Source organism: Gadus chalcogrammus, chromosome 6 (genome assembly GCF_026213295.1).
Source record: "Gadus chalcogrammus isolate NIFS_2021 chromosome 6, NIFS_Gcha_1.0, whole genome shotgun sequence".
Lineage (NCBI taxonomy): Eukaryota > Metazoa > Chordata > Actinopteri > Gadiformes > Gadidae > Gadus > Gadus chalcogrammus.
In genome coordinates, this window is record NC_079417.1 from 21,420,837 (window position 1) to 21,448,169 (window position 27,333).

Sequence of the window (27,333 nt, forward strand, 5' to 3'; positions counted from 1 at the left end):
ACAACGAACGGGAAGTAAACAGGAAGTAAACGAAACTCATGCCTGCTGCGTCAAGCGCGTGTCGTATTGCTTTGTGAACTTGTTACTTGGATACGCAAACTACGGTATGATACAATAATAAGGATCTCATTTAGCCCTTTTGGTATTATGATATCATAAATTCCTCCGATTATCTTTGCCAGTGCTTGAAATGTTATTTCACTCCGCCTCTGCGTGCCAATTGTGTGTGTGTGTGTGTGTGTGTGTGTGTGTGTGTGTGTGTGTGTGTGTGTGTGTGTGTGTGTGTGTGTGTGTGTGTGTGTGTGTGTGTGTGTGTGTGTGTGTGTGTGTGTGTGTGTGTGTGTGTGTGTGTGTGTGTGTGTGTGTGTGTGTGTGGTTTTGTATACGATACACTATATATATGTAGTGCAGTTTATACAAAACATAGCGAAGCATGCGGTTAATCTAGCTTAGTTATATTGAGCACGGCGAGCCCGGTCAATGCATTCGATTAATAAAGGGGACTTTGTATTGTTTAGAGATTCAAATTCAATTCAATTAAAAAAACTTTATTTGTCCCAGGGGGCAATTGAGGGCACATAGCAGCAGCATTACAAAGGACAGGGCCATGTCCAAACAAACAAATAAAAACAAAAGAGAGATGAATCTTGAGACTGAACATCTGTAAACCCTATAAGTCCAATGTTCTGCAAAAAAACAACGAAATTCTAGGTTATCAGTAGCTGTCTGTAAACCCAATGTTCTGCACATACACCAATCAGGGGAATTCGCGACCAAATTGCAGATCAACGTAGACTTAGGGCAGGGGGAAGTTTACCATTTGTCCTCATGTCTTTTCAAATTCTAAATAAATAAACAAATGTTTTTATTTCCTATGACGTTTTGCACATGTATTCCTCCTAGGTTTACAATTCAGTCAACAAATAATCAATGCTCAATTGATGACACATGTACATTTTCCTTCCAGGTCGGACACGGCTCGTCCTGCTTTGTGACCCAGGGAAGTGGAGAGTGAAGATCCACAGTGCCTTTTGCCATGGAAACCCTAACGTCTGGAGACGACGGTGTCGTCCCTCACCACAGTCGGAAGAAGAGGAAGAGCTTCCCAGTGGGACACACGCCACTGCTGGACACGCCTCAGACAGACGAGAAAGAGTTGAGAAAGAAGGAGACGAAAAAGAGAAGGCTAGAGGCTGAGTGTACGGAGATAATCGACCTGGACGATGACGCAGGGATGGGCCAGGGTCGCACATCAAATGAGGCCGGTCAGTCCGCCACCCAGGGAACAACACCCCGCAAGAAGAAGAAGAAGCAGAGGATAGAGGCTGAGTGTACAGAGACAATCGACCTGGATAATTACGATGACCGAGGGATGGGCAAGGGGTGCACATCAGATGAGGCCACCAAGGAAACAAAACCCCACAAGAAGAAGAAGAAGAAGAAGAAGAAGGACCTAGTACTCCTTGATGAGGAAGAGAAGGGCGAAGAACACAGCGAGGTGCCAGTGGTCGTAGAAACAAGTATTTCCAAAAAGAAGAAAAAGCACCACAACATGACCGTCGAGGAGAACATTGCTGTGGTCACGACTAACGACAACAGCCAAAACACGGTGGGACCGCTGGCCAAGGCCAAGAACCTGAAGAAAAAGAGTGTGGTTGTGACAGAGTCGATGGACGTTACTCCAGACCTGGGCGTGGAGAGACTGGAAGACCAACCGGTTGCAGGCGGTACGTAACCATCTGGGGGTCAAAGGCAGGCAGACGCATAAGGCCTCATTTGGGCAAAGCGCGTGGTCGGTCTGTCTGGCTGGATCGGCCATCCGTGCCTCGTACAGCTCTGATTGAAGACTCTTTTGTTTCTTCTTTTAAAAGAGTAATATCCCAGCCAGGGGGTAGCATCATATATCAATACATTAGATGTGGAGTCCTGGGGGGGGGGGGGATTGCTCGATTTGCGTAATTGCTCAATCGGGCACAAAACACATTTCAAAGTGGTCCGGCCCACAGACCTCCCGATATCCAGCCCCTGCTGAATAGCAAATTCAAATCGACGGCAGATCGGGCTTCTAACACCCTAATCTATCTAGACTATAACCGCATTTCACATTAATCGCAAGTATCCCGCATCTTTGGGTTTTCCTTTTTAGGCGCGTTGAGAGGAGCGGGCGACTCCGCTGTCAGTGCGTGTGAATGTAACAGTGATACGCGGGTTTATCCAATAAGTGTAGTGTACCCGCGCACCATTGGCATGTGTGCGCACTTGTCTCTGTGTGCGTGTGCGTGTGTGAACGAGGATGACAGGGAGAAAGAGTGCTATGCGAGATGAATGAACGGAACGATATTTATATCTCAAAATCGCTTAAAAACTAATAAAATAAAAGCAGAATCAATTTGTGGCGCTCGGTGTTGATTCTGTGGCGCTGCGCCACCCATTGGTCTATGTATGGGAAACACTATTGTATAACATTAAACAATGACAACAGTGGTTTGGCTCCTCTCAACGTCATCATCTTTTCCTGTCTGCTGTTTGCTATTCTGTTACTAGCGGTCTTACCTTCTGTTTGTTATTAGGAGGTCCACTGGAAGATGTACCTTTTCATAAAGAGAAGAAATCGAAGAAAATAATTTGGAACAAAGAGATTCAGAAAGAGCTACGAGAAGAATTGTAAGTTTGTAAACTAATTTGCATTGCAAGAAAATGCTAAATGAAGAACCACTACTGTAGCACTCCAGTAAAATGACGGTTCTACAACTGTGGCGCAACAATTAAACCATTTTTGTGTTTTACTATGACAGTTTAGTGTACAGCCACAATTCAACTGTATTGATACAGAACTGTTGACCGACTACTGATTTATTAGTTCCTTAATATTTTCAAGCCTTTTCTTTCATATCCTTCATGTTCAATAATTTCTGGAGCAGATTTGCTTCAGGTATTAACAAATGTTTTAGTCGCCAAAAAGACGGATGATGGGGCAAACGTGTAGCGTTAAGTGAATTATGCCCTGTGTACGAGGAGGATTTTTTATAACAAAATATGTCATAACCTGGCTAGGAAGCTAGGTCTTATTTGCGGACTAACCTGGTACCCTAGTCTGTTCTTGTGATTTCCAATCCACATTTCAAGAACAGGCGGATTGTCAAGCGTGTTCCACAAGTGTTGTGGTAAATATGTGGTGTTCTGTGTGTGATTTTGTGTGCTTCTGTGTGGGTGTGTGGTTCTCGCCCTCAGAGAAACACTGAAGATGACTGAGCTGATGTCGTACGTTCCTGGAATCAAGTCTCGCCCGCTTTCTGTCATTCAGAGTATGCTGCGGTATGACCTGACCCGCTTCAGAGAGTTCAAGCATAAAGGTAACCTCCACGGTAGACTAGCTTCTACTACGGTAGACTAGCTTCTCCTACGGTTCCCCTACTATGCGTTTCTTCTCTTGAGAAGAAACGCATAGTAGGGGATCCCTTCTTCCAGGGATGGTCAGGAGTGCAATGGGTGCCATAATTGACATACAGGTAAATGCATGCACATCATATTAAATTGGTGATGTGGTGCTGGCCGGTTAACCATGAGGAGAGTCCAGGCATCCAGTCCAGTCACCGCAACACGCTAGAACAGACAGAATAGTGAATTCGATCGGAAGAGTACATAGTGGGAATGTGTACTGGATTAACAAAAGCACAAACAAACACAGAGTGGTCTTCACATCGCATCTGTGTTGTTTTCACACTCCTATGTTCCAAACGCAAGACTGTAGAGGTGCGTTTTGAGATTTCCTTTGAATAGCTCCCAGAGTCAGCTTCCCTGATCACTGGTGGCAGCCTATTCCACCGGAAGGGGGCTCGATAGGCAAACGCTCTCTGTCCAGCCGATTTCTTTGTAACCTTTGGCACTGAAAGAAGGCCAGCTCCCGAAGACCGGAGGGACCGAGAAGGACTATAAGGTATGATTCAGGTCCTTCAAGTACGATGGAGATAATCCATGCAAGGCTTTATAGGTCAGTAGGAGCACCTTAAAATCCTATCTGAATGTTATTGGTAGCCAGTGCAAAGAATAGGTGTGATGTGATCAAACCTTCTCGTTCTGGTCAGCAGTCTAGCTGCAGCATTCTGTACAAGCTGTAGACTTTTCTACAGCTTGTACTAGCTTCTACGACGGTAGACTAGCTTCTACTACGGTAGACTAGCTTCTACGACGGTAGACTAGCTTCTACTACGGTAGACTAGCTTCTACGATAGTAGACTAGCTTCTACCACGGCAGACAAGCTTCTACCACGGTAGACTAGCTTCTACTACGGTAGACCGGACTGTATTTGGGTTATATTGGGGTAGTCTAGGTCATTTTGGGGTAGTCTGGGTTCTATTGGGGTACTCTGGATTCTATTGGGGTACTCTGGGTTATATTGGGGTAGTCTGGGTTCTATTGGGGTACTCTGGATTCTATTGGGGTACTCTGGGTTATATTGGGGTAGTCTGGGTTCTGCTGGGGTAGCCTGGGTTCTGCTTGGGTAGTCTGGGTTATATTGGGGTAGTCTAGGTTCTATTGGGGTAGTCTAGGTCCTTTTGGGGTAGTACGGGTTCTGCTGGGGTAGTCTGGGTTATATTGCGGTACTCTGGGTTATATTGGTGGACTCTGGGTCCTTCTGGGGTAGTCTGGGTTCCGCTTGGTTCTCACTGGAGTACTATACGTATATTGAGCTTCTTGGCTCTTGGTGGTTTCTTGGCTCTTCCCCTTCGAGGCTGGTGGAAATCGCCCCAGGTTCTAAATGGGTATTCCTGATTCTATTGGAAGTTGTCCAGGGTCCTGGTTTTTTTATTCATGGGTTTTTACTTGGGCTGCCTGGATTGGTTCAAATTAATGTAATTGTCTATATTTAAATGATTGACAGTAAATGACTTTACTACCACTGAAACTCACCAGATCTCTCTAGTCAAGGCAACTATGATCAACGTAGATTTTTAAATCCTAAAATGTATTTTGTGATTTCCCCCAGGCATTGACCTGCGCTCAGGCCGGTGGTTGATAGAGGAAAACATTAAGATCCGGGAGAATGTGGCAGACTTCCTTGCCCTCACCGGCATCCCGTCAGCCAGTCACCTTTTCTTCCCGGCCAGACTCACGGACGATGAACAAAAGAACATCAGGAAGTTGCGGGTGGCAAACCGTTTCACGGAGAAGATTGGTAAGTTCAGCTGTCATTGTTGGGCTATGTCGCATTAGTGACTCGTATAGAAACAGAGTATTGGTGCATCTTGCAAAACTGTTTACCATTCAGGACTCGATCATATTCAGCCCTAATCATATTCACCGATCACGATACAAATACTGTTTCTGTGTCTAAATATGTTATCGAACGCCATCACAACTTGGTTTAATTATTTTCATATAAAGTATTTACAGTCCTTTATATCTGCTTTATGTCTGTCTATCCGTCTGTCTATTCAGCTGATGGCATCCCGAGGCCATGCTTCAAAATTTATATCCGAGGGCTGAAGATCTTTGATGAACTTAACTACAAGGGCAGGTCAGTGGGCTTCCATAACTCCCATCACTTTCAGCCCCTCAGTATATAAATGGACTGCATTTATATAGTGCTTTTCTAACCAATGATCACTCAACAATATTGCCTAACATTCACCCATTCATGCACACATTCACACACTGATGGCAGAGTCAACCGTTCAAGGCGATGGCCAGCTTGTCGGGAGCAGTTGGGGTGAGGCGTCTCGCTCAGGGACACCTCGACACTCGAACTAGCAACCTTCTGGTTACCAGCCAACCTGCTCTCCCTTGCATCGTTGCATCTCCATGCACATCAGCACCTTCACACCAGATTGAGCGAAGTCAGGAGTCCAAACAACTTCCTGTCTGATCGGTTGCCCTGAAAACGGCTTGTGGTAATCCGACCATGACGGGATGTCATGTTGTTGGAAAATAACGTCTGACCAGAATATAATTAAATGTATGGTCAGTGCAGCAACAATTAGTAGCAATCCTAAAGGAGCATTCGCACATACTGAACAGAAAGTGGACATTGGCATGGGCTCAGTAGCAGACTTTGTGGCTAAGGTGGCAATGCAAGAGAAAGGGGTCCATCTCTGGGTGCAAGGTTAATATATCTAAACATTTGACATGATCATTGGGTACTAGCTATTAGGAATATAGGAATATATTCATGCAGTGTTGTTTAAGTGTAGCTGTGGCACACAGTCACACAATGACCTTTTACTTTCATCCATAATTTTACACCCGTCATTGTAATATGGCTATTTTTTTTATACATCCCCCTTCAGTCATAATAAATCATGTCCAAACCTACAGTTTTAGAACCTTGAATGTCCAGCCGTAAGTTGCGTTCACGATGTCACGACAAACAGTTTTCCCAAATTTTAGTTTCACATGAACACACAAACTTACAGTGTACAGAGATTTGGGCATTCGGCCTTGGAGGTGTGCTCAACAGACCATGGTGGCTGTTCTTGTGTGTAGATGAGAGGACAAAGCGCAGTGATTACGTTTAACCATAAAATTGCATAGCAAACGGACCCCCAACACTTTTTTATCCTTTGAAAGGTTTACCGAGGAGGAGGACACTCTGCTAAAGAAGAAGCAGCTTATCCATGGAAATAACTGGGTAGCTGTCTCCCAGGGAATGGAGCGCAGTACATTCAGCATCCAGAAACGCTTCAATATGATGAGTAAGGCCCACACACCAATATACAGATTATTATTGTTATTTTGTTTTTAGCATTTAGCTTGACACTAGCTTTGTCGCATAGGATGTTAGGTTATTTGTTCATGTTGCTAGGAAAAACAGCAACAATGGACTATAATAATAGGTCTGCTATTATAGGTGTGTGTGTGTGTGTGTGTGTGTGTTTGTGTGTGTTCACTAAGCATAGCCCTCCTGGCTCTTAAAAATATTACGTTAGCATCGTGTAGCCACTTATCCTAGTCAGCTAGCTTTGTTGTACACAGGGAATGGGTTAACCGAGAGATTGTGAGTGCTTGACACTTGTCGACCATCCTTACTGTACTGAAAGCGGTATATTGTTGTTTCTCTTCCTTTTAACAACAAAAAAAGTCGCTTGGACTAGCAGATGCTAGCAGATTTAGCAGCTGCTAAATGCCCTAATTGCAGTGTGTCGGCGTCTGTGTCTGTGTGTAGAGACTGTAACAGGGAAGTGGTCCCCGAAAGAAAGGGACGTGCTGGAAGGGGCAATAAAAGTACATTTGAAGAAGCTGGCCGCAAAGAACCAGACTCGGGCTGCCGGGGATGGGGCCAGTGCCGGGTCTGGCCCAGAGGAGCTGTGGGTCACCAGACGCCAGCTGTACCATAATCTGCCCTGGATGTCCATCAGCGAGAAGGTCCCAGGCCGGTCCTGGGTCCAGTGTCGAGAGAAATGGTAAGTGTGTGTCTGGCCTAGACTCCCATTATCCCCTGGTCTCACTCACTCACACACACACACACACACACACACACACACACACACACACACACACACACACACACACACACACACACACACACACACACACACACACACACACACACACACACACACACACACACACACACACACACACACTGTAAAGCCCTTTGGGTATCTTGAGAGGTGTAAAGGTGTGTAATGCTTTGTGATTTTTTTCAAGTATGTCTTGTCAAGCCACTTCTTTGTCTGTATGTGTGTTTAGGTTCACCATTTTGAAGCCGAAAATCGAAACTCGTAAAGCAGGGCAGCCTGGAGGATTCCAGCGTGTCCGTTCCAGGATCACGCTCATCAACACGTAGGCTGAACCTAGATCAGTTCTGTTATCAACCCCGTAGGCTGAACCTAGATCAGTTCTGTTATCAACCTCATAGGCTGAACCTAGATCAGTTCTGTTATCAACCCCGTAGGCTGAACCTAGATCAGTTCTGTTATCAACCCCGTAGGCTGAACCTAGATCAGTTCTGTTATCAACCTCATAGGCTGAACCTAGATCAGTTCTGTTATCAACCCCGTAGGCTGAACCTAGATCAGTTCTGTTATCAACCTCATAGGCTGAACCTAGATCAGTTCTGTTATCAACCCCGTAGGCTGAACCTAGATCAGTTCTGTTATCAACCCCGTAGGCTGAACCTAGATCAGTTATGTTATCAACCTCATAGGCTGAACCTAGATCAGTTCTGTTATCAACCCCGTAGGCTGAACCTAGATCAGTTCTGTTATCAACCCCGTAGGCTGAACCTAGATCAGTTCTGTTATCAACCCCGTAGGCTGAACCTAGATCAGTTCTGTTATCAACAGGCTGAACCTAGATCAGTTCTGTTCTCAACAGGCTAACCCTAAATCAGTTCTGTTCTCAATCTCAACAGGCTGAACTTAGGACCCTACCTGTTCGAGTGAACAAACCATCATAGTTGCCTCTCCTTGCCTCACCCTAACATCCATCAGCCTATTAGGCAAAATGACATCCTTGTACAGATTCTGCCAAAGAGCCTTTAGCGTGCACATGCCTGCCAGGAATGTAAACAATGGATTATAGCACTATATATATATATATATATATATATGCATCCCTGGGTACACATAAACGACCCGCACTTACCCGACATTTTCAACCAACGCAACTGCAACTCGGACCGCAAGTATTAATATTAAAATAATGTCCCGACCTGCTTCCCGACCCACATCCCTGAGTCATATGCATTTAAAAAAAGTATTACGATGTTAATGCATAGCAGTTTAACGTGAGGAACCTGCATTATTGCACTGGCCTATTTTGTGCCGCTTCAGCATTCATGCAAAAGTATTCATGCAAAATAGCTTTCAACATTCACAATAAATAAGGATTTCACACTAGCCTACATAAAATTGTTATAAAAGTTGAGGTAGGTCTCGAGTTCACTATTTGAAATAAAAACCTCCAGCTTTAGTGTTTTTTTGCAATTCAGTCCTTGTACGTCACAGAATTGCCGCTAAAATAGGCAAAAAATCTGGTAAAAACTAAACTTTAACATACATTTTGGTGAGTAATACTCAACATGAAACTTAAAAGACAGGTCTTCCTCCAACATAAAGTCCAGATATTTGTATGACCAAACTAATTCTACTGCCCTGCCCTGTATTGTATAAAGTTGAGGCAAGGAATGAAACCAGGCAGGGTTCTGGTAAAAATGGTTTTAATTGTCTTCTCTTAAAGAACTTACTTTAAAGAATGAAGATTGATCTGAATAATTTCAAATGCTTCTTGTTGCTTTAAAATGGTCTCATCAGGTGACAATAGATAAGCATACAGGTGTATATTTATCATGGCAGCTTCGGAAAGTATGTCTTTGAACGCCGCCCGCTGCACACACTCTACATACACCCCGATGACCGGCTTCAACTGACCGCCAAGGCACCGTGACACACTTATTCCCCCCCCCGGCGCCAGGGGGGCACCACATATTGCTACCTGGTCTGTGGGAAACACTACGTCTTTTGAAATCAGTCGTCATTCAGTACGGATGTTGTAACAAATAGCAGTGAATCGCCATTCACTTGTATATTGATATTGTTCACATTGGTGGCAGGCAGAGTGTTCTCACCAAAGTGGTTATGAGAAATGTTACTGATAACAGCATTTTTTTGTAGTTTTGGTGAAGCCAGGCGAGGCGGTTACGATGGTCTGATCACCCAGACCAGTATTGTCCTTTTTAAACCAGTTCTGGTTTCATGGGGCTTAACATAAACAGGTTATATTATCAGCACCTAGGGCTGCTGCTAGCGATGTTAACGACTAGCATTTCTATTTTTTGTTCTGATGTGTGGGTGTGTGTGTGTGTGCGTGCAGGCTGTATGCGATGGACCTGGAGGACCCTGCAGAGATCGACTGGGAGCAGGTCTCCGAGTGCGTGGGGTGAGTCAGCGCATCGCAGGCTGTTTGGATGTGCTTCTACAGTGGCATAAGGCGGTGTCTTCAACTTGTGGTGTGGCGCGTGTCTTTTCAGCAATGTAACACCTTACACCACCCAGAAGATGCTCAACATGCTCAAAATCACCAGTGTTCCACACTCGTCTGTCCTCACCTACTCTGGTAAGACTGCGTTTTATTCAGTCTTTGGCGGAATGAAGCCCCCTCAAGATATCTCCATTCAAAAAGCCACACCCGGGTCTGAAAGCGCCATTGTTGTCCTATAAGGAGAACTTGTAACTCCTGGGACCATTTATCAGTCCCCCAGCATCACGACTCATTGTAGTATTACGTTTATAGTGGAGTTTTTTGACTCCACTCAAACATCGAATCATCAGAATTGTGTGGTATTGTGTAGGTCTGGCATCTATCTCATCTCTTCTCCTCTGCCTACCCCTAGATCACATTAACTCTAACTTTTTGTTCTTGTTTATCTATTGTTGTGCCCCTATGTAAAGTGCTTTGAGTGTGAGAAAAGCGCTATATAAATTTAATCTATTATTATTATTATCTCCAGCCGTCTTGGAGTTCTAGTCCAAGCATCCTAGTTTCCTAACGGACAGGATGGTCTCGTCATATGATGGAGACGACTTATTGGTCTCCCATTCAGAAGGTTTGAATCCCAATGTCCAACTGTAGGTATTCTTGTGCCAGATGAGTAATCCTGTATCTGCTCCTCAATAGCGGATATCTCAAAAGCACTGATATGCTTTGGATAGAAAGCATTTCACAAAGCAGAATAAATCAAATATATCAAGAATAGTAGTTTAAAGCTGTTGCATGTACTGCCTCTAAAGTGGCTGCATCAGCCCTCACCTATCAACCTTTGTATCCACCAAATGTTTTGTTAAGACCAGACCTCCTGAAGTAGCCTTTCAATTAGCCAGGAATACAAAACATCTAAAAGTTGAGTGGGAACGGCTCTATCTACTGACATTACATTGGTTGTAAGATGAATAGGCAGTGCTTTGAGAGTGTGATATCCAAGAACTGGGCAAGTCAATCAGTACGTTTACATGCACAGCTTAATCCGATTAAAGCCATAGTTCGACTATGCTCCTCAATCGGACAACTGCATTGTCTGAGTATACATGGCGGTGAGAATCGATTCATTGGCCGAAGCATTTCATACCCCGGTACGATAGGTGGCGCTGTGCCCATTTCAACTAGTGGTAATAGAGCCACCGGTTGACCTTTTTACATCACTAGCAACAACAAACTCAAGCGGCCGCAGCATTCGAGAAAGATGTTTTCAGTAGACAGCAGTCAGTTCACTTCGGGTCCATCAAAGCCAAAGTTCCTTTCCCCCAATTCCTTCTCCGCCATGGCCGAGATAACCCCCACTATGAGTCTTTACTTGTTGCTGAAGTACCAGTGAGTCAGAGAACCCGACGCAGTTTTTAAGATTCATAATATCAGAGAATATCCCCGTCAGTTGAATGAATGAATATATAACTCTCAATGAACGAATAAAGAACGTAAAAAAAACATTTATTTTGACAGATGTGCCCGAAGTTACTACTTTACAACGTCGTTGATGAACAACATTTAGAAAGACATGTAATTTAATCCAGCCTTGGGTGAAATCGAAGTGTTACAGCTTTCCTGCTGTCGGCTTCCAGACCGTAGTCGAGGAGCACAGGAGAGACGTTCCCTCCAGGGCCGATGTTCTCTCGGGGGTAACACCCTTCACTTTGACCGGCAGTGGGTCTGCTTATAGGTCAGAATGAAGTGGCCACCGATTGTTGACAGGCTGGGTACTTTATTCGTAGTTCCACTAACTTAACAGTACACGTTTGCACAGACACAACCGATAGTTATGTTATTATAACTCTAGTTCTATGATTGTAGGCGTAGCCGTCTAGGCTTCGCCTTATGGGCTTGTCCCGCGTGCGCGTTTGAAAATTCAAACTATGCACCTATCAGCGTGGGCACCGCCCACATTTCCCACGGTATCGTGTCTATATAACGCGGTGTATACCGTCGCTCATCCTCCACGCTTTTCTTTCAGCATTTGGAGGGTACAGCAGGTGGGAAACTAGACGGCTACGCCTACAATCATAGAACTAGAGTTATAATAACATAACTATCGTTCTATTTCATGTAGGCTAAGCCGTCTAGGCTTCGCCTTATGGGCTAAGGTGAAGCTTTCTTATTTGAAGAAAACGGCGGGAGTGCCACACTGGTAAACAAAACCACCAGACAATTGGCGAGCCAATAGAAACCCCCTAGCCTGTTTTTCATTTGAAAAAAGGTGGGAGAGTAAGACTGGTAATCAAGTCCAACTCGCCAGCCGGCGAGAGGAAATCCAACCACGCCGCTTTAAAGAACATGTCTATATTCTTAAGCCGTAAAAGGGGTCCCGGACTCTAGCACAGAGTTGCCGAGTGAGCCCCTGGACATGTCTAACATGTAAAAACGGACAAAGGGGCCGGGGGAAGACCAAGACGCAGCCGCGCAGATGTCTTCCACCGAAACGCCCTTGAGTGGAGCCGTTGAAGCGGCCACGCTCCGTGTGGAGTGAGCTTTAACGCCCAATGGTGGCGCCAAGCCCTGCCGAGAGTAGGCTAGGCAAACACCCTCACATACCCAGCGAGAAAACCGCTGCTTAGAGAGAGCGTGGCCCCTGCTAGCGTCGCTATAACACACAAACAACTGTTGTGTGGAGCGGAACGCGGCCGAGCGATTCACGTACATAGCCAACGCCCGAACCGGGCACAGGAGATGCAACTCCGCCTCCGCCTCACTAGAATGAGGCGGGGGGTGAAAAGCCTTAAGCACAATATCCCTCGACCGAAAAGAACTATTAATGTTCTTCGGGAGGAACGCAGGATTAGGTCTGAGCAACGCGAAGGAGCTGTCCTCGTTTAGCAACAAGCAACTCGGGCTGACAGACAGAGCGGTTAACTCACCGGCCCGCTTGGCAGAAACCAAGGCCAACAAGAGCGCCGTCTTAAATGACAGGGCATCCAAAGGGGCCTGAGAAAGAGGCTCGAAAGGGTCCCTGGACAATCCGCGCAACACGGTGGGGAGATCCCAGCGTGGTGTAAGCACGCGTGAAACAGGCCTAACCCGTCTAGCACCACGCAAGAATCTCTTGACCAGTGGATGGCTGAAGATCGGTCCACCATCACAGCCTGCATGGCCAGCCGAAACGGCTGCCGCATAGACCTTGATAGTGGAGAAGGCCAAACCTTTTTCAAATAAGTTTTGCAGAAACTAAAGCACGCTTCCCACCTCGCATTGAGATGGGACAGCGTGGTTCGTCTCACACCAATTAGAGAAGGCGCACCACTTCGCCGCATAGAGGGAAGAAGTAGAAGGCGCACGAGCACTCTGAATAGTGTTGATAACCGTCTCAGGCAAACCTTTGCCCTGCAGGATCAACCTCTCAGGAGCCAAACCAACAGCCGTCCCGAGACATCGGGCGGGTGGTGCACCGTCCCGTGGGCCTGTGAAAGCGCATCCGGCCTGAACGGTACTGGCCAAGGCGCCGACTGCGAGAGCGAGGCCAGCTCTGGAAACCACAGAGCTGAACGGTTCTCCGGGGCCACTAATATCAGGGACAGTCTCTCCTGTCTGACCCGTTCCAGAAGAGGAAGGATCAGCTGGAGCGGGGGAAACGCATACAAGAGAGCTCGCGGCCAAGGTGTGTGAGCCAACGCATCTACCCCCAACGGGGGAAGATCCCGAGGGCTGAGGGAGAACCACCACCTGCAGTGCGTGTTCTCCCTGGACGCAAAGAGGTCCACCTGCGCTGTCCTGAACCTCTGCCAGATCAGTCTGACAATGTCTGAGTGTAACCGCCACTCGTCTCGGCGGGGACCGCCTCGAGACATGAGGTCCGCCCCAAAGTTCTGGGCGCCCGCGATATGCAGGGCTCTCAGACTGAGGAGATACTGATGAGCCCAAAGCCAGAGCTCGACCACCTTTCGGTGGAGAGCAGGGGAGCGGACTCCCCCCTGTCTGTTGATGTACGCCGCCGCCGACACGCTGTCTGTCCTGATCAGAACGTGGCGGCCGCGCACCAGGTGAAAGAAATGCAACAGCACTTTCCTCACAGCGTCGAGCTCCAACACATTTATGTGTGCTGTAGGGGGCGTGCGCCACTCGTCTCCGACCGAGTGAGAGAGGCACGTTCCTCCCCAACCCGTCAACGAGGCGTCCGTGAAGACCACTACGTAGGACGCCACCCTGCCCAGGGGAACACCCCTGAGAAGGGCGAGGGGTCCTTTCCAATATTCCAGGTCTGGCGACACCGAACGGGGAACGAGGAGCACCCTGAGCTTGTGTCGCCTGGGGTCCAACCGTTGGCGAGCAAACCACAGCTGGAGTCTGCGCATAAAAAGCAGACCCAGGGGGACCACGGGGTGGGCAGCTGCCATCAGCCCTAACAGGCGCATGGTGGAAAGTGCGGTCACGTTTCTGCGAACGTGAAAACGGGAGAGCGCCGACAGGATGGCGTCTCGCCGAGGAGGCGAAAGCATCGCAGTCATGGTGGCTGAGTCTAGGCAAAGCCCCAAGTAGACTGTCTGCCGGCTGGGGAGCGGTGAGCTCTTCTCCCAGTTGATGGCAAAACCCAGGAAGGAGAGATGGTTTATCACCAACATGGTGTCCCTTCTCGCGGTCTCTTCTGAGTTGCTCAGAATAAGCAGGTCGTCTAGGTAGAAGAGAATCCTCTTTCCCTGACGCCTGAGTGGTTCCAACGCCGTCTCCACACACTTCGAGAAGGTGCGCGGAGCCAGGGAATAGCCGAACGGCAGACACTGGTACTCGTACGCCATCCCCATAAAGGCAAAGCGGAGAAACTTCCTGTGCGCCTGCCGAACAGGGACGTGGAAGTAAGCATCCTTGAGATCCAGGGATGTGAACCAATCGCCCTCTCTCACACACCGGAACAACGCTCCGACAGTGAGCATTCTGAACTTCCTCGTGGCAACGAATCTGTTGAACACGCGAAGATCCAGAATAGGTCTCTTTTCCCCTGACTTCTTGGAAACCAGGAAGTAGCGGGAATAAAATCCTAGGTGAGACTCGTAAGGGGGGAACGACAGTGATGGCCCCCTTTACCAAGAGACGTGCCACCTCTGCTGCTAGAGCCGTGCTCGCAGCCGGGTCCCGTAGCGTGGTCTCCACCAACCCCATAAAGGGTGGGGGACGACCCTTGAACTGTATGGGATGGCCCCATCTCAACGTGGTGTCCAACCACGATGGCAGAACGCACCGCTCTTGCCAACACGCATAGCGGTCGGAGAGAGGGCGAGCCGACAGCTGAGGAAGACTGTCCAGGAATAACCCGTATTCCTCTGCCCCTACCGCCTCCACACTGCGTCTGAACCAAGGGGGGCTTCCCATGAAAGGGAGGAGGCTCAGCGAGCGTAGGAGACGTAACAGAACTAGCCGCTGTAAAAACAACGAGCTGTCTAGACGTCGCGCTCGTGCCCGCTGAACAGGGAGCGAGCCGTCCGGCCGCAGCACCTGTGCGCATGCGCTGTCCGCAGGCTGTAGCCACAGCGCGCGGACCAGTCTCCTCACCTATGATGTGGGGAACCAGGAGACCGATACAAGCGGCCGTATCCACGGGCTCGTGCAACGAGTCTCTGATCCGTCCACGAGGCTCCAAGGGACGCCGCTTCTTAGAAGCAGGTGAACCAGAGGCCATGTGAACACGCCCTCCGACCGCCACCCTACAGCCACCGGGCTGAGGGGGGGAAAGAGGCAACATGGAGGAGCGCACCACAAGCGTAGGACGCAGGTGGCCTGAGGAATATCGCTCTTTAGGTACCATGTACTGCCGTTCGGCCGAACGGTCTTTACTTTTTTCTTTAATAGGGAAAGAAAAAGTAGGAGCAAGCGTCCGGAACTTCCCGGTCCGTGGCGCTGCTGCTCTCCCCGTGCGCGGCGGCTGCGGCTGCACCGGGGCTGGAGTCGGAGCTAGACCCCGCTTCCTCCCAGCCTGCTGGCGGGAGGAGCCCGTGAGAATCGCCCCGAACCGGGAACGATTCTCACGGACTGACTGCTGGTGCGCGAGCACCTCGGAGAACCTGGGACCAAATAGGCCATCCGGCGCTAGTGGACCCTGGACGAGGCTGGCCCGCTCTCGTTCCGGCACCGCAGTGTGGGAGAGCCATATGACCCTTTGAATCATGGTAGCCCACGCCATATGCCGGCCGGCCGAAACGGCTATCGGCTGGCATAGCTGGAGGATGGCGCTGGAAAAGCGGGAAACCGCCAGCCATCTCGCGGCTTCCTCCGGGCCGTAGGCCTCCCTGTCAGCCGACAAGGAGACCATGGCAGAGGAGAGCAGGGCGATGTTGTTGACCGCCGCCGCGGATTGAGAGGCACAAACGAACACCCTGTCCGTTAGGCCGATAATCTGCTTCTGGAGGAGGTCGGGGGGCAGTGGCTTTTCGTTAGGGAGCCATCCGGCGCCCGGAGAGAGAAGCGCTGCCAGGGGAGGCTCCAGGCGAGGGATCCCCCTCGCCTGAGTATCGGCCCACCCCTCCACGTTGGTGAAATCCGTGTAGGATCTTACCGGAGCCTTCAGGGTCGAAGGGTCCTCACCTGCAGCAATAAACAAGTGCTGCAAAGGCGGGAACAAGGGGCACTGGGTAACCTGCCGGGATTTTTAAATAAATCGCAGTTTCTCGTTTTTTGTCCCCTTATACTTTTGGCTCACGGACCCCGGGAAATATCTCAAGCATGGGCAGAACGCATAATCCTATTCCAATCCGATTGACCGTATACACGCTTAATTCGACTAACAATTTAATAATCTAGGAGTCTTAAAGGTCCCATGGCATGAAAATCTCACTTTATGAGGTTTTCTAACATTAATATGAGTTCCCCTAGCCTGCCTATCGTCCCCCAGTGGCTAAAACTTGTGTTTGGTGTAAAACGAGCACTAGATATCCTGCTCACCTTTTTGAAAAAATGGAAGCTCAGGCGCGTTGATTTGGAATGTGGCCCCATATGTCGTCATAAGGGGCCAAGTTACCTCCCCTTTCTCTGCCTTTCCCGCCCAGAGAGCCAATGAGCTACGACCGTGCGAGCGCTAGCCTACGTGTGTGTGTGTGTGATTACACACACTGTAACGCCAGTGTGTGTAATTTGGATAACCGTTCTGCTGTTGGTGTTATGGCGCATAACACTTCGGTTCTTTGACGTCTCTGGTATTTCCACAACAAGACTAGTGGGGGTTACCTCAGCCATGGTTGAGAAGGAATTGGGGGAGACAAACTTTGGCTTTGACTTCCTGAAGTTGGCCGTGATAATATGATATAGATATCTATATATAATATGATATTATTTAGATATAGAGCTCCAGGACTCCCGCCGGAGCACCGGGAGTGTTCTAGAATATTAAGAGAACACAGCCAAAAGCTGTGTGCGCCTTGCTGTCTTGCTGTAACAAATCCCCAGATTTTTTGAAAGTATTATTACAGCCTTTTTGATTTGCATATTGCGTTCTATTACATAACGACGTCGATTTGATTTTGATTAATCGTTCAGCCCTAAGCAGGACCCATTGGCACAGCTGAACTGCTTCAGCATCATTAGAATATTTCAAAACATTCAGACTTAGTCGCCGATCGTGGTCATTATGTGTTGCCGTACGGCGGTGGTGGGATATGTAAATATGTGCTATCGTAGTGGTAGGATCGCTTAAACACCTCCTGTTAGATAGGCTGATGTTTCCTTGTCACCGAGACGATTTGGCGGCTTCTTGTTGAGCATGGGATGGAGGAAAACTGGATCTAGAGATTTGGCAGGAGGTTCAAGGCGAACAGCGATGGACAGCCATCGTTACCATCTTCAGATAATGACATGCACCGTGTCTCCTTCCTGTAGAGACGATTGACTTCCTGCACGATAAAGTGATCCCCATGCTGAGGAGCAAGGTGAGGATGGAGGATCTCTGCCCTCTGGAGTCGGAGGAGGTTCGACAAAGGTACATGCTGTCACACATCTTCTCTGAGGAGGAGTTTGTGGAGCTCGACCTCACCGCCTGACCTGTCCTGCCCAAGGAAGGAGCACACCCACACCTCAGGGACAGGAAGGAGCACACCCACACCTCAGGGACAGATCTGATCCTTCTGGTTGTGTTACCGATGTCCCGCCCTCCTGTCCGATTTTGCCTCGGAGCTCGCGTCGACTGGAAGCGAGCGTTGCACTGTTCTGCATGGGCTCAAATGTACAGAACTTCCCCTTGATTGTGTGGTATTTTTGGTTTGATTATGGTTTGTTTTTTTTAAAGCAACTTTTTAAAAACCAATCATTGTAAAACTATAATCTTTGTCAAACATTGTAACATCTAATTCATGAATTAAATACTGTTGGATGGACTGTGGATATTGTTTATTGTTTACACTTTAGAGTATCATTTTACATTCTATAGTTTACAACACATCATATAGCTACAGCCAAATCAGACCATTCTGATTAATCAACGGTGTTCATACTTTTTAGCCTTTAAGAAACACTATGCTCTTTGTTATGCTATGCTAACCGTCTGAAACAACATTACTTTTCTTTGTTAAAAAAAAAAGGTATAAACTGGATGGACTAAATTATAAACTGACCAAAAATAACAACAAAGATGAACACAAGATGTTCCAGTCTCTGAAAGATCCCATAAGAACAACAGGAAACTAGTCTGTGGTTTCAGATGTTAAGGCCTTCCATAGCCCTTTCCAATGGGTCACTGGTCCAGTATTCAAAGTCCCATCCCAGAAACCAGCCAGTAAAGGTTGGTGGTTCAAATCCTTGCTTGACCCGTGTCACTGGGGTGCGGGGGTCTCTGTTGGACGGGTCTGTCTGGATGTAGGTGGCAGCTAGACAAGACAGGGTCACAGTAAATACATATTACTAGGGTTACCCCTGTTGGAGTGCCTGGGACTTCCCTAAATAGTGTACTATGAATGGAATGAACAAAGGATAGCACAAGTGAGCCAATTCAAACAAGGCATGTGGTTTCAGCTCATCTGCCTCCATAAGAATAGACCACTAATTAATTTAACCTGCCAGCCAAGCCGTACTAGCTCCACTGGCTGGACCAGCTCAAACGCAAGAGACATTGTTTGGTTCAAACAATGTCTTTTTTTTTGCCTAAAATGTTTTATTTGCCTAAAAATGGGGTCAAAAGAAGTGGTTCAGAAAACAAAGAGTTCCGCTGGCCGCCCCCGCTCACCTGAAGCCATGGCCTCGGTCTTCTCCTCAGGCTGAGCCTCGCTGCCGATCCAGACGAACACCTGAGGCAGGGCGTGGAGCAGAGGGGGGAGTCAGAGGGAGCACGGGACCCCCATGTACCTGGCAACTGGCATTGGTGTGTTCGCAGAAACAAAATGGCGTCCAAATTGTAGCGCGCATTGGCCTGCGGTCGCCCCCCACGCCACAGTCTGTGTGCCTTGGGGGTCCGGGGGAACTGGGCAAACACTTCTCAGCTGCCTCCGCCCACCCACTGCTGAATGCAATTGATCAAGGATATCTTTGCAAATAACGTGTTTTGACTGGAGACGAACATCCCACCGTACAGGTGGCTATATTGTTCCCTATGGAAACCACAGCAGTTCACCATGCAATGCGAACACGCCAACTTCAAAGTTGTGTAACGGGGGGGTTTAGGACCCAGCAGCAGCTGTAGGAGGAAGGGTAGAAGTGTGTATCAGTGATAAGGTGTGGAGATTGAGGCCGAGCCACACCTGGTCCCAGGCGTCCAGGAGCATGACGTCATCAGGAGCCAGGTCTTCTTGGGTCATTTCCCCTGGGACCTCCTCGATCTAAAGGGAGAAACACACTTGCACATCAGAAGACACACCTCCACCACGCCGGCATAAAGACATTTTAAAGGGGAGATATTATGCCACCAGGTGTGAGTGTGATTAGCCTTACAAGCCGTTTGGAAGATCTGCCCCATAAGACATCACACTAGTGTGCGTGTCTCCACCTAGATGTGTGCTGGATAGATTAGTCTACCAGCCTACCCAGTAAACTGAAGTAAACGTTGCTCATCTATTCAGCACAGATCTAGGTGGACACCCCGACTAGTGATGTCATATGGGGCAGATTTTCGAAACGTCTTGTAAGGCTAATCACACCTGGTGGTATAATATGTCCCCTTTAAAGACGTTTTATTGGAGATGCCATGACACCCACCAGGAAGTTTCCGGTCTTGTTGGAGCAGGCGAAAAGGCGAGGTGGGTGTGAGTCCATCTGGTCCTTCAGCCTTGGTGATGTACAGTACTCTGCCTTCCCTCCCAGCGCATCCCAGAAATTATCTAATGACACACACACACACACACACACACACACACACACACACACACACACACACACACACACACACACACACACACACACACACACACACACACGTTTACAAAACACATGACCACGGCGACTACATCATTTCTAGTACCCACCATAAAAGCGACGGGTGCTTGGCAGTAGAATCTTACCGGACTCGTCCCCCTCAGACACGATAGAGGCGGAGCAGCCAAGCAGGGCAGCCACCTGATTGGCTCCCTCGGCCTCCTCTGGAACACTCCCCTGTCCCTGCCACACCCAGCTGCCACCTGAACTCAGCAGCAGGAACGTATCACTGGAGTTCAGGTTGGAGGAGACAGGCTCCACCTAGGATATATGAGAGAGCGAGAGAGACAGAGAGAGAGAGAGAGACAGAGTTAGACAGAGAGACCCAGGCAGGTCCCATTACTGTCCCTATTCCTTGCCACTCTGAAGGGTGTGGTGTCTCTATTGGACAATGGGTGTAGCTGTATTTGGGTTTTGGCTCTCTGGATGTCTACAAAATAAACAAATGCAAATGCTGGCTCCATGAGGTAGAAGTAGAAGACTTAACCCCCAGAATGCATTTGCCGCAAACATGAACCTCACAAATGTGATGATACCGTGGCAATAAGATATCGAAAAATCTGAACTAATATCCTCTGGAATATCCTTTACATTTTCATATTTGTACAGTGTATGAACAAGCTGTTTAAAAGGCATCTATGATTGTATGTCAATCTGAAACAATTATTTTGTAATATTATATTTAATATACTTTTCTGAATATTCTATTCTGAATATTCTTGAGAAATATGAATGTGTTGTTTGCAAATAATGATGTCTGGGCATCTGTCCCATTTCCTAGTGTTTCTTTTACTATTCTGGCCGAGTTCTAAGCACCGTCAAAGATCCGACGTCCAAAACTCATACACACTGCTTTCGTTCAAAAGTCAACTTAAAACCCATCTCTTCAGGACCACCTACACAACATCTGACAAATCATCCTCCGCCATCTTCCACCCTCTCTCTCTCTCTCTTAATGTGTTGTCTATTGTTGTAGTGTTGTTTATTTGTTTGAGTGTCTGTACTGTCTGTATGTATTCCTTTTTGTAAAAGGTCTTTGAGTACTTAGAAAAGCGCTGTAAAAAAAAAAATCGATTATTATCATTATTATTAAAGAGCGGCTCCAAACAAAGCGGTAGGGACTGGGAGTAGAACTGGGACTCATCTCCCAGTTGTAGGATGGAGTGGCTGTGGTTCGGTTGGAAGGCGACTGAGGGACTCACCTCCACCGCTCGGCTGCAGCCGGCCGGATTGGCTCGCACCTGGAACAGGCGGTTGTCTGCTACCTCTGATTGGCCGCCGTCTCTGGAGGTGCCTCCGCGGTACACCACCATTGGCTTTCCACCAAACAGGCTGATGAGATGGGCGGGCTCTTTGCCCTGGATCACACGGACCTACACAAAGGAAAACATAACTCTCCTTTAGTGTACATATCTTAGAAAACAAATGTTAAACACACCCTTGTGTTGCTCTTAGAGTGTATGTGTGTGTGTGTGTGTGTGTGTGCGTGTGTGTGTGTGTGTGTGTGTCCACACACCTGCACAGCTCCTCCTCCAAGCTCGTCGTCTAGCTGCATAGCCAAGATGGCGGACGCTCCCACTTCATCCTGACTAGACTCCGCCCCCTGCCTGTAGAAAGTAAGGAGGGTGGTTTTGCTGTCGGCTCTGTATGATGTGGGTTCTTGTTACTTTTCATCTCGGGACCCAACAGTCAAATTCAGTCCGTCGATAGGACCGTACCACTCAAAAGGATCCCAGAGTCTGGTGTGCTCAGAATTTTCAGTGCATGTTGTAAAGCTGCCAACTCATAGTCTAAGAAAAGCTTCAGTAGGTTACAGCAGCCGTTGTACTACCATACTGTACTTAGCATTAGATGTTGTACTAGGCTAGGGTCAGGTTTAACCAGGGTATGGATGTGGTACCAGGTTAGGGTCAGGTTTAACCAGGGTATGGATGTAGTACCAGGATATATGGAAATAGGAGGTTGAGGCTTTACCAGATGTAGATAATTTGTCCCTGCCGGCCCTGGTGCTGGTAGTTGTACAGGATGATGTAACTGTCTCCTCCGTAGAACTGGCCATGAAGAGACTCGTCCACCAGAACCTTATCAGAAACCTCCATACGCCAGATCTACAGATGGCCAGAGGGTCACAGGAACAGGGACAGACCAGGGAGGTTTTATCAGTATGAATGATGGCAATGAATCTTCTTCTAAAATGTCTCTCCTTCAGCAACTGTCTGGAGAGGAGTTTGTTGCCTGGCAACCATGGGACCAGGTCCTGCAGGCAGGTTATGGAAATGGGCAAATTTGACCCTGATTTGCTTGCCGCTATGCCATTCACTCACACTCTGCTAGGCTGAGACATTTCAGCTTTTAAAACCATTAATAATCACATGCACAAAAAAATAACTATAAATAAAGTGATAATCAGAGTTTGAAGTGTATACGATTTGAGTTATATATAGCGAAGGATGAAATAGAGTGGGTGTTGCAAAATTATATTTTTGGAGGTCTTTGAGAAGTCTTCGAGGTTAACTCAAACATAACCTATTAGTTAGTGTTCTAACTTACCTGTTTGTCTCCATCTCCTCTATCAACCATGCCGTGCTGAGCAGCCATGGCATTTGATTGGTGGAGCTCAGAAGCATCAAATGGTACCTGACCAATCAAAAAGGGAGAGATGGATACATGAATTAAAGATGAAAATAATGATTGTTAGTAGAAACGGGATCACACAAACTGAAATACGTTTTATATTGTCGTCCGATTAGCTGACCTTCTCGATTTTTGCGATATGATTGGACACATAGCCGGTTCCCATGCCGACGGTGTCCTCTGGGGTGCGCCAGGTCTTGAAGAACTGCTTGAAAAGCGGGGTCTCACCCTGCTCTGGTAGGATCTGGACCTGAAGGGAGGAGGAACTGACTCCATCAGCACATACCCCTGCTGGGTTACTGAGGTTAGCTCGCTAGCTCTGTGTGGGATTTACTGAGTGAATACAATACCCTACACAACAACAACAACAGATGGAACCATATCTCTGTTGGACCTTGTTGTGTGAGTGTGTTGGTCTACCTGTGTGTGAGTGTGTTGGTCTACCTGTGTGTGAGTGTGTTGGTCTACCTGTGTGTGAGTGTGTTGGTCTACCTGTGTGTGAGTGTGTTGGTCTACCTGTGTGTGAGTGTGTTGGTCTACCTGTGTGTGAGTGTGTTGGTCTACCTGTGTGTGAGTGTGTTGGTCTACCTGTGTGTGAGTTGGATAGCCCATCTTGGTGATGAACTGTTGGGAGATGTCTAGCACAGCATGGCGTTCAGCAGTGTTGGACTCTCTCCCTGAAGGAAACACACACAGAGGTTCAGTCTTAAAGCCCCTTGTATGTCCCCTTGGACCTACGAATGGGTTTATGTCCCCTCCTGCGGGGGTACCTTTCCAGATGAAAATGGTTCCGTTGGAACCGTTGTCGAGGAGGTAGCATTCGCTGGACTGGAGGGCCTGCTGGGAAAATGGATTCTCCTCCGATACCGTGGTTACCTCCAATTCACCACCGGCATTGGAGACCTTACACAAAAAGACATACAGACAGTTACAACATACATACAGTTCAAATTATCTCTGCACTTTGTGGCTGGCTAGGAAACTAATGATTACAATTCATGTTGTTATATATGATGATATATATTTACACACACACGCACACACATACTTTTGTATACATTTTCATGCTTTAACGCCCGATATACCTTGTACAGCTTGGCTAGTTTTCTGTTGGAGGAGTCTGTTTTGGTGTCTTCTACTTGAGACTCTGGCAGGTCTGGCTTCTCCCCCAAGATCTGAACACATGTGGCCAAAGTCCTTCCATCACTCCCCCACATCGTATCAAAGCCACTCGTCCTCCCTCCATCCTCCCGTCCTTCACCACTGTGGTGTATGTAGATCCGAGACCCTTACCTCCAGCATGTGGCATGTTTCCGACCCTTCGTCACAGATCTGCAACTCAGCACGCCCACAACGCTCGTTGTCACGGATACCCTTGGAGACCTGGGCCCAAAGGATTGTTAATTAATTATGTTGACTTAACATGCAGGTGTGTGTGTGTGTGTGTGTGTGTGTGTGTGTGTGTGTGTGTGTGTGTGTGTGTGTGTGTGTGTGTGTGTGTGTGTGTGTGTGTGTGTGTGTGTGTGTGTGTGTGTGTGTGTGTTTGTGTGTGTGGTCATTTACAATAGTGGCCTTCAGCCTCTCAAATCGGTTGCTTTGGGAACCGCACCACTGGACAATCACCTGTAGAGGGAAAAACAGCTTTAATCACCTTCCTGTCCGTCTGTTTGTCTGCTCATTGTCCCTCTCTGTCTCTGTTAGACTGAATGTCCGTCTATGTATGTCCATCTGTCTGAAGAAATGCTTGTGTGTCTGCATCTATCATTATGTCTCCCTTTCAAACCGCTTATCTAACGTCTGTATGTCTGTCTGTCTGTTTGTTTAAAGTTGGTCTGCCTGGCTTTCGGTCTCACCTCTCCCAGGTCCAGAATGAAACAGTCTCCCTGGTTGAAGCTCTCCCAGCTCACTGGCACCTGGGTCGCCCTGACCACACGCCGACCTTTGACCTGCATCAGCCTCTGGACGTCAACATCATTGGTCTCCACATGGCGGAACCCCGAAGCCACGCCCCCGCTCTGATGTCAGAAGCAAACGAACAAAAAAAAAAATGCAAAAAGAGGCATATTTACGACTGCCAGCTAAAAAAGGATCAGGAAAGATAGTATCATGTTATGGGAAAGTTGTTCACCAAGTACTGGAGTCCACCCTTGAAATAGCCGGTGAAGGTGCTGGACTCGTGGCCCTGGATATCTCGGTACTGGACTGGTCTCCCTCCCAGGTAGTCGTCCATCTGAACTACAAAGATGGCTGCAGACCCACTTTCATCCTGGGAGCAGTCCTTCCCTGGGATGACAACAGAGCACTTTGAGTTTCTCTGAACTGATTTAGATTTGGACCCTAGTATGATCTTACTTTGTATGAGGTACGCTTTCTTTAGCTTGTCGTTTTACCTCATGTATTAGTGTTATTCATCTCTGCCTAGTTATAAAATGTATTTTGTAAACTTTAAAACATGTAAAGGACACAATATCACACAAACACAAGCTTAAATTCATCTCTAAGAAATAGATAAGAAATCAAAAATCAAAATCATCCAACTGATTTATCTGAACACCACCCAGCCTATTTGGCTTTGAGTCAGGAGATCAAGTTTGTTGGGTTGGTTCCAGTCCCGTTCCATCTCTCCATCTTTTTAATCTTGTCATTTCCTCTCCTTCTGCCCTCTGACCTCCTCCCACCTCCCATCTCCCCTGGCCAACCCGCCCTGTTCACCGGTACCTTGCCAGAAGTGTAAGTCGTACTGCAGGCCTGCGCTCCTCTGTTTCACCGTGTTGAGGACCAGGTAGGCGTCGCCGCTGTAGAACGATCCGTACTTGGACGGCGGCACCGGCACCAAGTCCATGTCCTCCACCCGCCACACCTGCAGTCCGCTCTGCTTGCCCGCGCGCTCAAACTCTGGGTGGTTCACCATCCTGAACACAGGGGGCCGCCACAACCTCACTTTGATGGGACGAATTCACCGTGACTTGGTGGATCGATTTGTCCGTCAACGGGAAATGCATCTAATGTCAGGGTTAATGCTGGAGATATTCAAAAAGTTTGTTTATGGATCATATTTCTATAATATGCTTCATTGTCATTCATTGTCAATTCCGGCCCTGTATACAGGCACATCAAGGCTAGCCTAGTGGTCAATTGGCCCGATTTATGCAAATCTGTCAGTACCTCATTCATTCACTCACTCCATGATTCCACGTTCTCGTCGCAATACACAGCATATTTAATCCCTATCCACTCGAGCTAGATTTAACCGTCACTCTATTATTTATTTCTTAGAACGTGTTACCATGGTGCCTGCATGTCATGGACCAGCTAGTTTATTGTTGTCTGCAATCAATTATAAATGATCATTCCAAGGAATGGATCGTTTCAGACAATACTTGATTTTATTTTTGTTGACTGTTTTTTCAACTAGAAGAATACCATCATGTTAGGATTCATCAAGTCTAAATGAATCCCAAAACAATAGGGAAACGTGAATCTGTAATAGCTCAACATATAGCCTGTCCCGACTCCCAACGCAAAGTAAGGACAGGTCCTTGCCCATATGGGCTGTGTGCCCGGCATAGACGCATGGTGTTCGAGCACTCCATTTTGCATCGGAACAATTAAATCACTCAGTGTTACAATACGGAACCGAGACAGGTTGGAACGTGAGCCTATACAGTAGCCTACAGTTTACAGAAGTTGCTGTTTCCGTGTTTACACAAAGCCCTCCTCCACACACACACACACACACACACACACACACACACACACACACACACACACACACACACACACACACACACACACACACACACACACACACACACACACACACACACACACACACACACACACACACACACACAATTATGTTGACATCCAGTGATGATGACTATTACAGGACGGTTCCTTCTCCCGTTTCACTAAAGAGGGGGAATCCCATTCTGAATGGATGTTTTATCATTGGTCCAATAATTAAAGCCCATTCAGACCGTATTCAGTCTGAACAGGGTTATGTAACACTTACCCTAAGCCTCACCTCAAAAAGGCAAAGCAGGGGAAAAAAAAGATTTGTCATTAAAGACAAATTATGAATTGAGAATACAAAATGTATAGAGAATATCAGACAGAATCCATACCTGTCGTGGGTGTGCTGATGCCCTGTTGTAATGAAGTTGGACAGACAAAAGGGTCGCTATGAAATATGAGGACAGCTTCTATTCCGCAAAGAGAGGAGAGAATGGGATACTTCACCGGTAGGTTTACCTGTTACCTGTCCTGTCACCCCTCCCTCCCTGACCACTCCCTCCCCCCTGGAGCAGCCGCACCCTTCCTGGTTGAGTTCCGGTATCGTCTCTGTCCCCGGAGCACTCCACGGTGAGATGAAGCCTGTTGACGACTGGGCA

The 27,333-nt window shown here is 47.7% G+C and overlaps 2 protein-coding genes across 2 annotated transcripts; one reads left to right on the plus strand and one right to left on the minus strand.

Moving 5' to 3' along the window:
• LOC130383957 (transcription termination factor 1-like) lies at positions 1–18,299 on the plus strand. Its single transcript, XM_056591899.1, has 12 exons — positions 1–104; positions 968–1,727; positions 2,571–2,664; positions 3,232–3,353; positions 4,989–5,177; positions 5,441–5,519; positions 6,569–6,693; positions 7,164–7,401; positions 7,691–7,783; positions 9,815–9,880; positions 9,972–10,057; positions 17,786–18,299. Exons 2-12 carry the CDS (start codon positions 1,037–1,039, stop codon positions 17,944–17,946), a joined length of 1,944 nt encoding a protein of 647 aa, XP_056447874.1. The 5' UTR covers positions 1–104; positions 968–1,036; the 3' UTR covers positions 17,947–18,299.
• LOC130383956 (gelsolin-like) lies at positions 18,042–27,203 on the minus strand. Its single transcript, XM_056591898.1, has 19 exons — positions 27,067–27,203; positions 25,658–25,851; positions 25,068–25,222; positions 24,793–24,954; positions 24,503–24,562; positions 24,233–24,322; positions 24,025–24,114; positions 23,710–23,842; positions 23,528–23,616; positions 23,061–23,189; positions 22,856–22,942; positions 22,280–22,413; positions 21,822–21,912; positions 21,508–21,678; positions 20,392–20,566; positions 20,090–20,211; positions 19,636–19,713; positions 19,125–19,185; positions 18,042–18,768 (listed from the first exon to the last, which is right to left on the minus strand). Exons 2-19 carry the CDS (start codon positions 25,848–25,850, stop codon positions 18,599–18,601), a joined length of 2,190 nt encoding a protein of 729 aa, XP_056447873.1. The 5' UTR covers position 25,851; positions 27,067–27,203; the 3' UTR covers positions 18,042–18,598.
• Between the last annotated feature and the right edge of the window lie 130 nt (positions 27,204–27,333).